The following is a 14,044-nucleotide window of genomic DNA, read 5'->3' on the forward strand; positions in this document are numbered from 1 at the left end:
GAGCCTGGTTTTATCGGCCTCCATAAAACGCTGAACAGGATCTATTTAAAAGAAGACGAAGGCCGTAACTCGGCTCCGAAGAAGATCTTAATTTTGCCATTTCGGGGGGGGGGGGGGGGGGAGAGGGGCTGACTTTAATCCCAGTTTGCTGGGTGAACTTTCAAGGTTAAAAAAACTTTCCCCTAGACTCCTGTGAACTGACGCAGAGGGAGGGGAACAGAACCAGGAGACAGGAACAGCAATACTGAAAAACAGCGTTTAAAGTAAGAAGTGTGACCCAATGACCCACTGCCAATGCAGAGCTCCAATGATCAAAGCACCATCTCCGGACACTGAGGGGCTGGACTCCAGGAGCACTCTGGGATGTGGCCAATTAAGGAACCTGTTTTGCTTGACATTGTTTATTATAAGAATTTGCCTTTTTGTTTCTTCCTCATTGGGTGAGGGGTTGGAAGGGGAAAAAATAAATGCTTTGATAATTGGAGTTAAACCAAAAGGCTCCCTAAAATTAGAGTCAACTTGGAGTGTCTCACATTGAATTTTAAGGTGTAAGAATATTTCCCTCAAATTGACCATGAGAGGGTGGTGACATGATATTGTTATTCCCATTTTACAGGTGGGGAAACAGACTGAAAGGCCAAATGATGGTCCTAAAGCCACAATCCTAATAGGCAAAGTTAAATCAGGCTAATATCTGTGACTCATCAATTCTGAGAGAGAAGGGACTTCGAAGGCCATCTAGTCTAATCTCATTTTACAGATGAAGAAATGGAGGCACAAAGGACGATGACTTGCCCAAGGTTACATGGAGCACCTTTACGGGATCCCAGAGGTGGAGCTGAAAGGGGTTTTGGAAATCATTCTATCCAACTCCGTCATTTTGCAGAGGAAGAAACAGAGGCCTACAGCAGTTAAGTCACTTGCCCAAGAACCCATAGGAAAGAAAATACCAGAAGGGAGATTTGAACCCAGGTCCTCTGGCTCCAGAAATGAAAGTTCTTGACACCGTATGTGCTGGGGATCATTTAATTCTCCTGCCCATTGTCTGGTTCCATGAAGATGTGGCCTTGCTGCCCTGGTCAACCAACCAGTACTTCATGAAAGACCCCTAAAAGCTCACCAGTTCCTGTGCCAGGCCCTGTGCCAGGATGGGCACCATCTCTCCTCTTGGACAGCCCTGCAAGAACGAGGCCTCCATCCCTCTGGTGCGGTGAAAACCCACCTCGGGCCCCTGCTGCTCTCGGGCTGCCCTGCCATGCCACCCAGTGCCACTCTTGGGCTGTCCTCCCTCCCTGAGGCGTCTCCTTCAGAAGTTCTCCAGCTAAGAAGGCAGGCGGGTGGCCTCCCTGAGGAGGCTCCTCCTCTCCACCCACTAACACAGAAATGAGGGGTTTCAGCCCAAATGGATGGAGGCAGATAAAATTAACTTGGATTAGGAGGCGCCATTTCACTCTTTTCCTTCTCGAAGGGCTGGGGAGGGAGCTGGATATATGGAGAAAAACTGAGAATTCCTTCTGTTTTCCTTGTCTGTCTGTATTTGTATCCCCAAACCTAGCAGGTGCTTAATCCATGCTGACTGATTCCTGTGTGTCTGTGGCTCAAGGGCAGCACTGAGCACTTTGTTCTGGGCTTGGTAGCCCCCAAGCCTATCCTAGCTTGGTGCTGGGCACACAGCAGGTGATTCTTGGGTGCTTCCTGACTGACAGGAAGCTCTCCTCCCAGCATGCCTCCCCCTCTGAGGCCTGGCTGAGGCTGGCCGTGTGCTGTCAGGGCTGCTGACGGCCTTTTCTCTTCTCTCCTATTAAAATGCTCCGAGGAAATGTGAAGCTGGAGGAGAATCGCCAAGGCCTGGCCTGGGATGACTCAGCGCCAGCCCCCACCTCCAGGCCTGAGGCCGGACTCTAGGACCTGGCTGGCTCCTGGGCTGTCCCAGCCAGGCCTGATGGATAAGAACAAGCTGCCGGGATGCTGCCTGCTTCCATGGAAACCGAGGTCAGGCTGGCAAAAACAGGGAGGCCTGTAAGAGAGTCACCTGCTGCCTCTGCTCTCCCTTTGGAAATGGCTGGGAACAAACAGCCGCGTCATGAGGGCCTGCAAGGAGAACACTGAGGAGATGCGGGCGGAGGGGAGGGAGGAGCTGGGAGGGCGGGGGCTCCTTCCGACCCAAGAGGTCATCCCTCTGTGGGGGGCCATGCTGGCCTTGTTCCAACATTCTCTTAAAAGCATTCTAAATTCCCACTCAGGACGGCTCCTGCCATCCCACCTTTTGAGGCCTGTTCTAAGATACTTGGCTTGATAGAAACTGTGTGCAGGTTTCCCGAGCCCCACCGACCTGGAAGGAGAACCCTAATTCCTGCTTCCTGCCAGCAGGCCCTCTCTTCAGAGCCAGTTCAGTAAGCAGAGATTCAGCATCCCAAATGAACCAACAGGACAAAGAAACACTCAATGTTGGGGGGGGCACAATCATGCATCATGTGGTTTTACCCCGGGATGAAAAGCCCCTGGAGGGCAGGAACTGAGCCATGTCTGTCTGTCTGTCCCGTGTCTGCCCCTTCCTGCCAGGATCACTCCCATGGGGGACACAGGAGCCCAGCCTTGAACCCAGAATGACACATGGAGGAATTGGCTTTTTGGCCTCCTTCCAGAAGGGCCGGGCACGAGCAGCTTGAGCTCGCTGGGCCCAAAGGAGATGTTCTGCGGCCACTCTCTTGGGTATGCCTGGGGTGCTAGGAGTCCACCTTGAAGGGCAAGGCTGGCCTCAGCTCTGGGATGAAGCTTCTGGCCGTGAATACCTCAATAGTCGGAATCCTGTGCACCTCCCCAGGCAGGAAAGGCAAAAGGCCCCAAATGAGGCTCCTTCTTTTAGGGCCAAAAAACCAAAAACTGCAGCAAAAGAGAAAGGGCAGAATACATGTGCTGCCAGAGACCAGGGTGCCTGGAGTCCCAATCCTGCCTCTGCTCCTTAGGACCAGAGACCTTGGATAAGTCACTTCACTTCACTTCTAGGACTGCTGGCCTAGGGGGACCCTTCAACCTGAGAGGCCACTTCAGTCCCAGCACCCAAAGAGAAGCAGATAGTCTCCTTCTCCCACACAGAGCAGAAGCTTCTCTTTCTTTTTTGGTACCCCTGAAGGCACAGAGAACGACGTTTGCTGACTGAAAAACCTTCCTGTGAAACTAGTCTCATGTAGAAAATGGCCCCAAAGGAACAAATGCCTTTTTAAAAAGGCCTGTGTCTGAGCTCAATGCATCCTGTTACCTGGAGTTTAGAGGGAGCCTTGTGTGTGGGGAGGGGAGGAAGAGTAACTTCTCAGCATCCCAGGGAATGATCCAAGCCAGGGATACTCGGTGGCCTGTGGCCTGAGCTCTGGGCCTCCTGGAGGCGAGAAGCCTGGAGCTTAAATCTAGTCTCTGACACTTACCCAGCTGTGCCATCTTGGGCAAGTCACTTAGCCTCAATCACTTAGCTGGCCTCAGTCTCCACATCTGTAAAATGGGAATGACAAGGCACCACTCCCCAAGGTGGTTGTGAGAATAAAAATGAAATGATAGCTCGAAAGCACTTTGCATACCACAGAGTGCTATATAAATGCCAGCTGTTATTATTGTTATTATTACTGTTGTTATATGGCACTGATGGGTCGGTTGAAGGAGTTTCCTCACTGGGGAGCTCTCTACACTGACGAAAACAAGAACAAAAAGCTTTCATCTTACATCCTGAGCCTCTCACATGCACTCGCCAGGTTTAGGTCAACAATTCTTCCCACAAAACCTTTGGGGAACCAAGAATTCAGAGCATACAAAGCTGGGGAGACACGGAATCGCGCATCGTCGCACTGGCGCGGTCTGCGGTCTCTCGGCTGTCAGAGACCTCACTGGCCCGGCTCTGGCCCGGCCCTCACTTTTCGTGCCACCGAAGCGCCAGGGCTGAGATGACTTCGTGGGGATTCCAGGACGAGGCGGACAAACCGCCGGTGGAGAAGCAAATGGCAGCCGGTTACGGGAGACGCGGATGGCGATCAGCGTTTTCTCTCTGTTTCTGTCTCTCAAAAGCCACGTTTTGGTACAAAACTATTTTTCAGTAAACTCCAGAGCCATAAAACTATGCACTAAATCAATGCATTCATTTACTGACAGAAGCCATTCATTTCTGGGAGGCCATAGCCGAGCCCCTGACCAGGAGCGAGCCTCCAGCTCTTCCGCTCATGTCATTTTCTCATCACTATAATTACCTTCTTAAGCACAAATACTTTTTGAATGGGGCTATTTTATCAAGGAAAATACATTATTTTCCCAACATGTCAGTTTACAAAAGATGTCAAAGGTAAGCCAAGTGCCTTTCTGCGGACTTCTGTCACTCGTTTCTATTTCTAAATCAAGTAATGGAAAACTGCAAGGCAGCCGGGTGGCTCAGTGGATAGAGTGCGGGGCTGGGAGTCAGGAAGACTCGACTTCAAATCTGGCCTCTGACATTTCGGAGCTGAGTGACCCTGGGCGAGTCACTTCACCCCTGTTTTTTGCCTTAATCCCTGGAGAAGGAAGCCACACCAGTATTTTTGCCAAGAACCCCCCCCCCCCCCCAGCATGGTGTGGTACGGTCCGCAGGGCCACCAAGAGAAGGACACGACTCGATAGCCGAACTGTCAAGGCCACAGTTCCGGCATGTGGTGGCTGAATGCAGAGGAGGCTGGGGGAGAGAGCCGGGCAGTCGTTCAGAGATTCTTTCCAAGCCAACACTATATAATTTTAAAAATTCTGGAATCTACTGAAAAAAAAAAGGGAGGCACTGTTCAAAAATACAAATTTCTATGAGCTTAACAACAGGGTTCTGTGAATTCTACAGCATTGCCTTCCATCTCCTATACCAATGTGGGTCACTTAAAAAAATTCTCTATTTCTTTGAGCCAGCCTACAATGAATCGGGGCGATAAACCTAAATGCTTCTTATTCCCGAGAAGGAAAATTGACTCCAAATTCTAAACAAATTCCAACTTGGGATGGAAATAAAAAAAGAAGCAAAAGTTCCACTTAATTACGAGTCCCAACAAAAGCTTTGGATTTTAAGTTTTTATAAAGGCCTTCAAAATCCCTGGAATTGTGCCTGCCAACTAAAACACCTACTATGAATTTAGTAATGGGTTATACAAACATAAATTACAAACCCAGACGTTTTAAAAGGAAAAAAAGGTGATTTATTGTCATGCTGGAGACACGGCGGGAGAGACGCACAATTTCAGTTTTCCATATATTCATCAACACTGCAGATGTCTTAATGCGAAAAGAATTTTAAAATAGAAATGACTCCCGACTCCTCTAACTCTCACAAATCAGCTCGTTTACTTAAAGAGAGGGTTACCAAGGGACATGTTCCTTGCAAGTATTACCAAGAAAGTTAATATCTAGAGGATCTTTTCCCCCAATCTAGTTTTAGCCACAAATGATTTAAAAAAAAACAACTCAAAACAGCTGTTGTCTCGGTATTTCCCCCCAAAAAGATAATGGAGGAAAGGATGAATGCAAATTTTATTTTCCCCTCTCCCCTTTTTTAGAAGAAAAAGAACTAAATAAAGGTAACAAGCTCTGATCACTTAAAAGCCGTCTTATTGGAGCATCTTTATTCATTCGCTTTTGGATCAGCGAGGAGGAGGCTCCTTCCCACACTGCAGAAAGCACTGGGGCTGCCTAGTATCCCCGCATCCCCAAGTGAAAGCGGATGCTCTTTTTCTTGCCATCTGGGTGACTTCAGCCAAGTCTCAATCTCGCTGGGCCATAAAATGAGAGAACTAAACCGATCATCTCCAACCTCCTTTCCGTCACCGACGGCTACAATATTTGGACGGTTCTGTTGTTAGTTACTGTTCCTCAAGAAATTATTTGTGGCAGAAGCGGCGACCAGAATGTTAATGGGGAAAAACCTTTTCTACCTCCAGGCCAGCTCAAGCTCTCCGGCGAGAGGGGTGGGAGCTACGTTTTTAACAAAGAAAGGAAACGCCGGGCCAGCGGCCTTCCACTAAGAAAAAAGGGAGAGTGCGGTTTGGAGGCAGGCAGGCAGCCATGGAGGGTCATTTCTGTCCGGCGAAAGGGCATTCCGAGCACACAGCGGCCAGAGCTTCTTGGTGTCTTTCACCCTCTTGGCCAAGAGGGTCTCCCAGCTGAGCCCCCCCACCGAGGCGGAACGCAGCGAGGTCCAGAACAACGGGGCCTCCTGACCATTCCGAAGGCCTCTCAGAGGCGTCAGTGGAGGATGTGAGCCCACCTGACCCTGAGGAAGCCGGCCGGGAGCAGACCATATTTCAGGCAAAGCAAACAGCCAGCAGACAGCAATGGCTCTAAGCCACCCGTGACCCGCGCCACCAGCGAAGGGCCACTTCATCTGTGGAAGGAGCCGCGGGGGGGGGGGCTGGCGGCCCCCGGCGGCCCCTCCTCCCGATCTTAATCGCAGGCACCTACGATAACACGGAGGCTCTCTGTGTGTGCTTCAGCCCCCAGATTACGCCCCTGCCACACAATGAAGCCTTCAGTCTAGCAAAGGCGCGTTCAGGAGTCCCTTCGGGCGGGGAACCAAACCATCGCCTTCCTCTGAAGTCCGGAGCCCAGGCATGGCCGGGACCGCTCGGGGGCGTTTGTGGACCTGCCTCGACAGGAGGGGAGGCCACGTGGGGGTGTTCAGTCACTCAGGCACCCCCGGAGCACCCCTACGGCTCCTTTCCGTGACTTGTACATTCCGAGTGTGTCAACGACTCCGGTACCCTGGAAAATGGCCCACCCACAGGCGAGGGGCCGGAGAGGGAGGTCTCGGGGAGGGGCCCCAAGAGCGCCCCCCAGGGACAACCCCGCCCTGCGAGCACTCTTCAAACGCTGACCCAGAGCAGGCCTTTCCGTTGGTGTCCGAGGCGAGCTCCAGGCCCCCACGACGCTCCCTTCTTGCACAGCCTCACGGGCTGGAGCCCCCTTTGGAGCTGCTGCTCTTGGCTCCTGTTCCCAAACAAGCCAAAGGAAGCCCTGCTGCTACCATGGGGGAAAGCGGGAGAACGGGAGGATGGAGGCTCCTCTATTGTTCCCTGACCCAATGGTGAAGTTTGCAGAGAAACAATAATAAATCAGTGTCAGAGAAGAGGGACTGTGGGCCCAGGAGGTGGCTCAGGGGACAGAGCCAGGCCAGGAGATGGGAGGTCCTCAGTTCAAATCTGACCTCAGATACTTCCTAGCTCTGTGTGACCCTGGGCAAGTCACCTCCCCCCCCCCCGGCCCCCCCAGCCTGGCTCCGGCTGCTCTTTTGCCTTGGGAGCCCTATGTAGACAGGATTCATTCTAAGGCGGAAGGAGAGGGTGTTAGGACTTGGTTTGGGAAAGCCACAGAGGTCAGTGGGCAGAGGAGGAGGGAGAGTCTTCCAGGAAGGAGGAAGCCGGAGAATGCCAGGAGCAGAGATGGAGGTCTCGTCTGAGGGACAACCAAAGGCCAGGCCAGGGTGCCTGGAGCTCCCTTTTTGGGGGAAGGGAATAAAGCATCAGCTGGCACAGTCGGGGGCCTTTCAGATTGGTCCGGGAGATGACGGGAGCCAGGGGCTTTCCTGAGGAGGAGAGAGCCGAACCGGAGAAGAATCGCTTTGATGGCTCAGCAGGGAATGTGGCTGAGATGTCTGTCAAAGGCAGCAGCAGAATCCCGAGAAGGGCCAGGAAAAGAGCAGCAAAGGTGGCGCCCCAAACAGGACAGCCTCCGCCTGGCCTGGGGACACCTCCCTGCGGCGCTGAGGCCACCCAGCAAAGCAGCCACTGCGGACAGCAGCAAGGCCAGGAGGAGGCCCCGGGGCCTCCTGACCCCCAAGCCTAGAGCAAACTGCTTCTGCCGCCCACCAGCAAACGTAGCTGATAGTTACTGAGCCTTGGAGAAGGCCCTGGGAATCAAGACCATCAAAAGTGTGAGAGAGAGAGAGAGAGAGAGAGTGTGTGTGTGTGTGTGTGTGTGTGAGTGTGTGTGTGTGTGTGTGTGTGTGTGTGTGTGTGTGTGTCTGTCTGTCTGTCTGTCTGTCTGTCTGTCTGTCTGTCTCTGGCAGGGGCTGCAGATACTGGCTGATGTCCAACATAAATCTGAGCAGAAAAGGCTGCTTAATAAAGAGTGAGCAACTTTCTCCTTTCTGATTGTATTTTGTATTTTGGCAGATTGACTTAAGTCGTGCCTTTCACACTCTAAGAAACAGGCTTTCTTGTTATTTCCTTTGCACTGAATTTTTAATATCAACAACCAACTGTATCTGAGGCAGATACACAGCTTAAATTTGCTTATAATGAAGCTCAGGTAAGTAATTTCAGTAATTAAATTAGGGAATATTAGAGTACTTATGTACTTCTAAAAAGTGGTAGATGACTGGAAAGACATGCACTGCGCATGGTTGGGTCATGCTATTATTTTAAAAATACTCTAAACCAAGTTACAAATTCTGCATTACAGCAATGCCAATACAATCTCCAGGACTGTATTTACAGATCTAGGCAAAACAGTAGTAGCTTGATTAATTGTGAGGTACAAAAGCTTTAGACGTTTAAGGAAAATGAGAAAAAAGTCTGAAGGAAGGGGGCCTGTCATTACCAGACCTCACAGGATATCAACAGTGATCAAGATGATTTGATACCGGACAAAAAGGAGAAAAAGTGAAAGGGCGAAAGAGACAAGCAAGAAACAAAAGCAATAACCATTCTATGTGGTATGTTTTTATAAATGTATGAACACAAGATTTCTGGGGAAAGACTTTTTTAAAGAGAACTTTTGGGGAAAGTAGAAAGCAGCTTTTAGATTTAGAACAACATTTCGCATCACATGCCCCAATAAACTCAAAAAGGGTAGGCAACCTGAATATAAAAGATCACCTCATAAAAAAATTAGAAGAGAAAGGCCATACATTCCACCTAATAAATGCTTACCGACTATGGCCAGGGGAAGCATTCTTAGCCCTAAGATGTTAGGTCATAAAAGAAAAGATGGATAAATTTGATGACATATTTTGGCACAAATAAAAGAGAATGAGCAAAATATTTGCATCAAATATCGGAGATGAAAATATAATAACATAATCTAATAATATACAAGGGAACCAACATCAACATATAACATCAAGAGCCAGAGATATGAAAGGTTTTCAGAAGAATTTCAAACTATAAATAATCATTTGAGAACATTTGAAATCACAGAGAGCAAGAGAGGTAAAGTCCAAGCTAAAGTTGGAAAGCAAAATTAAAATATCTCACACCAGGCAAATGAACAGACAAAAAAAATAGCAGCTGGGCTCTGGGAAGATAGGCACACTCATACATGGTAGGTGGAGCTATAAATGGAACTAACTGTTCTGAACATGGATGTGGAATCATGCATGAAAAGGAATCAGACTCTCCCTGCCCTTTGGCCTAGACACCTACATATCTTTACAGTCTTGATTCTGACTCCCCGGCATGCCCGTCTCTCTGCTCGCCTCACAGCACCCCCCTTGATTAAGCAAGCGCTCCTCTGGTCAGGACTATCAGAATAGCCTTGAATGCATCTTGGAACCCCCAAACTCCTTACGTATTGGAATGAAGTTTTAGTATTTGCAAAAGCAAAGCCAGAAGAAATACCAAGACTGGGCTACTAACTGCCTTTGGAAATCACAAGTTTTCCGCCATTTACTCAGGAAATTCAAAAGTTCAGAACAAAACGGAGCAGCACCAACTTGCCACCCCTCGGAGTCCGCCACCTTCAAGGCCGCTTAAAGATGATCCAATCCAACCTCGCCCGCCGTTGTGTTTTTGGGGAGCGCGGATGGCGCAGGGGCAGCCAATGAGTGGTCCACACGGTGGGGCAGGGAATCCACAGCCAATTCTGTGACTTTGGTCAGCCTCCAACAGCGGCGGGGGCTCAGCATGCTGAGGAGGGAGGCTTTTCCCACAGCTTCCTTGAAGGTCCGCCCCTGGAACAGCCACAGGACCCCCACAGCTCCCAAACTCTGCCCACTCTGCTCTGGTTCTCTCCTATAGTCCTCGGGGGGAGGGGGGGAGTACGCCTCCTCGCCGCTCACTTGTAGCCTCTTTGGTGGTCATTCAGGCGCTCCTCTCGCACCCCCAAGGGCATCGGCTGGTTTCCAGAAGTGCAGATCCAGGGGACGCTTCCAGGCTTTTCAAACACGACTTCCCTTTGGGTACCAAGTGCAGCCAAACTGGCCTTGCTGCTGTTCCTCATATACAACCCTTCATTTCCCACCTCCTTGCCTTTGCACTGGATGCTGCCTATTGTGTTCATTCCTCCTCTGAGACCAGGATGCTCGAGCCTCCGGCGGCCCCTCTGTGCCGAGCCCCTGGACTACGGGTGCAGATGGGGAGCGGCCCTGGGGGTCACGGGATACGCCAGCGCTCTGCCCCTTCTCGGGGCCTTGAACACCCCCCACATACACACACACTCCCAGGAAAGGCTCCGCAGCACCCTAAGGAATGCCCCAGGCTTAATACGGTCGAGGGGGGGGGGGGCAAGGAAGAACGCCGGCTTGACTGGTGACAAGGGCCTGTCGGAGAGGCGGCTCTGCGGGCAGGACAGGCAGCTCCCGCGGGGGCTCTGCAGGGACGCCTGCGAAGGCCAAAATGACTTCCTGGAGGAGGCTCGAGGGGAGAGGCTCCGGGCTCTCCGCAACGGGGCGGCAGCAGGAGGGATGCCGGAGGCTACCTGGGAAAAGCAGGGCCCAATTCTCCCCCGCGGCACCTCGCCCCCGGTCTGTCCTGGGCCCAGCGCCTGCGGGACAAGCTCCGGCCCTTGGTAGGAGGGCCCGTGAGCTACCCCTGCCGTGGTGTGGGAACGGCAAACGGGGAGAGGCTCCAGGAGCAGCCAGAGGAGGCTCCCAGCCAGGCAGGGCACACGGGAGCCCCCAAAGCAGCAGGCGGGCACCGAGACTAGGAGCTGGGCCGAGGAGGACGAAGGGGGAGGGGGAGGGAGAGATGAAGTGGACGAGGATGGGGGAGGAGAGGAGGAGGGGAGGGAGAGCCAATTCACTGGGCACTGCACGCGGGCCCAGGAGTCCAACGGCCAGGCCGGCCAGTTGGTGCTCTCGGAAAACTCCCCTTCGGGTGGGGGAGGGGGGAGCTGGAGTGATGCAAGAGGCCTCCCAGGGCCCAGCCCAACTTCTCCACTTTACAGAAAAGGAAACTGAGGCTCAGGGAGATTCGGGGCCTCCAGATCACAGTCCTGGAGCCACAAGGGACCTCCGAGGACAGACCGAAGTCCAGGGAGGTTGGGCACAAAGGGCGAGGCCAGTGACCCCTGATTAAGTGCTTCTTGCTCCGGGCCAGCCGCAGACACCTCGGAAGGTGGTTGGGCAGAGGCGGCCGGACGCTGGCCCTGCCCTGCCCCAAGTCAATGAACGGAGAGCGGCAGGGGTAGCGCCGGTCAGTGCTGGGGCCGCTCCGAGGACGGCGCTTCAAAGAGAGAAGCGGCTGAGGCCAGCAGGCCGCAGGGGACGGCCATCTGCCGGGGCTCAGGCCACTCCCACTGGACAACGCTCCGAAGAGCTCCCCGGAGGGGGCGCCACAGAACCGCCTGAACGAAGTCAGAACAAGGTCTGGCCTTGCGGGGTGGGCCTGGGAAAGGGGCCTCCTTTGCCTCCTAAACTGGATCACACGCAGCTGCCATCTCGTGGGAGTCATCGGAGACGAGCAAAGTAAGAGGCGACGTCACGGCGGGCTTTGTTTCAGCTTGTTTAGTTCTTTGGAGGCCAAAGCCGGGCTTTCGGACGAGCGAGCTTCGCACCAAGACACGACTGCTCTGCGCCGAGGCCGCGGCCCTTCCTCTGCCCGGCCTCCTCGGGCTCCTCGGCTGGCCTGAGCAGACTCTGGGCCGCTCCAGGCAGCCTGATACAGGGAGACAATGGTCTGGGAGTCAGAGGTCCTGGTCTCAAGTCCTACCTTGATCACTGACCACCTGCGTGACCTTGTGTAAGTCCTCGTTTTCCTGGGCCTCAGTTTCCCCATCTGTAAAATGGGGGGATCAGACAGGTGGCCTCTAAGGCCTTTGCACGGCAGATGAAAGCTCTAATGCCCGCTGGCAGCACTGGGAAGGGCCTTGCCTCGTCCCTTGCCATCACCCTGCCAGTGGAGAAGGACACCACCCCGTTGGTGCCCCCGGGTAAAGGCCCATTCGGTTGCCCTTGGCCTCTCCCAGCCTCGGGGGTCCCTGCGCTGGAGGCTGGATCCGGGGTGCCACGAGAACGCTGAAGATTCACGTTGCCATAGAAACTCGGTTATAAGTGGGACGTGGGTTCTCCCGGCACGAACTGTAGTTCGGCGGCCCTGTGGCTTAACCAGACGCCAGCATCTTAGCCCCGTTTATAACATCATTTCCAAGGAAACAGGGGTTCTGAGTGCGAACGAAGGTCCGGAACGAGGCCACGCGTCCCTGGGGAGCCCCGGCGGGCTGGGCACGGACCGTGCACGGCTCCTGGTAGAGGCGAGCAAACGGAGGCGACCCGCCCAGAGTCACGCAGCTGGGAAGTGCCGCAGGTGCCTCTGTGCTCCGGAGGACCCCAGGCGCAGCGCCCGCCCCGCGGCCCCGCATGGCGGGGTGGCTGTGCAAGGAGGAGCGTTTCCAGGAGCAGCGCCGGCCAGGGCGGCACGAAGGCCTCCATTGTAGAGGCCCCCTTGGCTTGGGCCAGAGCCTCCTGACCTCCTTGGGGGACTGGCCTCTACTGATGCCCGGAACGTCCTGGATTCCTACGAGGGATCGTGCCAGCGGCTCGGACTGTCTACGTCGGCCGAGGCCTGGAACCTGGAAGCGGGGCCGGCGTCACGGACCCCTAAACCACGGGAAAATCCACAGACCGGGAGGAGCAGGCGCAGGAAAACGCCCGGCACGAGGCCCGGCAGCGAACGGGCTCCCCGGTCACTTGTGTGGCCGCCTCGGCCTGGGGAGGGGAGGAGGGGACCCTCCCGCGGACCGCGCTTTCTCTCTTGGGGTGGGGGGCCCAGGAGGAGGGCGGAGGGGGTGCCGCTCCCCCCCGAGGACGCCTCTCGGGGCGGGCAGGCAGACCGTGGGTGCGCGTCCCTGCTCGCGGGGGCTCGTCTGCCCTGGGACGGCGCGAGCTCTGCCTTCTCCCTGGCAGACTGGATGGGGTGGTGGGGGCCCACCTGCCTCCAGGAGAAGCCCAAGAGCAGCCCCAGGCCCAGGCAGCAGCCGGCGAGGCCCTGCAGTCAGGCAAGTGAACGGAGGGCGGAAACGAGGCCTGTGTTATAAGAACCGTCGGAGGCCAGGCTGCTGAGAGCCTGGTCCATTCAACAGAGAAAAAGACCCTCCAGACGGCTCTGCTGCACCCATCCAAGACCACGTCGGGGGGCCTGTGGATGGTTTCAGGAAGGCCCGACTCCCTGACCAGTCAAGCCTAGAAGAGCGCGTGCGTGCATGTGTGTGTGTGTGTGTGCGCGCGTGCACGCGCGTGTGAGCTGCTGACACGAGGAGGAAGCCCTCCCGTCTCCCCCGGCTCCCGGGAACCACGCGTCTTCGCTTCCACACACGCACGCGCCTCCGTCCCCCACCCCCAAATGCCCCCCAGCACGCCGCGCGAGCCTCACCTCTGGAGTGTTTTTCTTGAACTCTCGACTCTGTTCAATGAGCCTCTTCCGAGACTGCTCGCTTTCATCTTGTCGGTTGGCCAATACTGTTGCTGTAGCATCGAGCTCCCTCTGTCGAGAGAAACAAGGCACGAGTGAGAGAGGAGCCACGCTGGCCCCACCGCGTCCCGCGTCCACCCGGCCCAGGGCAGGCCCCCCCAGCCTGCTAAATGGGGGGCGCGGCGGGGGGCCCACAAGTCAAAGGGGCGCTCGGGGAACCGCGGCCAGCATCCACGACGCCAGAAATCCGTCTGTCTGGAATACGATGACGCAAACCCATTTCCCGCTGCGGAACCCAAGCGAGACCCATGACCCCCCGCAACGAGGCCGAAGGCGGCCTCCCTCTGCAGCAGTTACCCAGGAGGCACTGGGGCTCTGCTCAGGCCCGGGCGGCTCAGAGCCGATCCACGGCTCAAATCCTTCAGCCGGGC

At 54.5% G+C, this 14,044-nt stretch overlaps 1 protein-coding gene across 11 annotated transcripts in view; it reads right to left on the bottom strand.

Annotated features, from left to right (window-relative positions):
- The window catches only part of CUX1 (cut like homeobox 1), a 294,746-nt gene that overhangs the window by 209,030 nt on the left and 71,672 nt on the right, over positions 1 to 14,044 (bottom strand). For all 11 annotated transcript variants that reach the window (XM_056819814.1, XM_056819812.1, XM_056819810.1 and 8 more), the window contains exon 2: positions 13,575 to 13,685. In XM_056819814.1, coding sequence (XP_056675792.1) covers positions 13,575 to 13,685 — 111 coding nt within the window. The remainder of the gene's footprint in view (positions 1 to 13,574; positions 13,686 to 14,044) is intronic.

The sequence above is a fragment of the Monodelphis domestica genome, chromosome 2 (genome assembly GCF_027887165.1).
Source record: "Monodelphis domestica isolate mMonDom1 chromosome 2, mMonDom1.pri, whole genome shotgun sequence".
NCBI lineage: Eukaryota > Metazoa > Chordata > Mammalia > Didelphimorphia > Didelphidae > Monodelphis > Monodelphis domestica.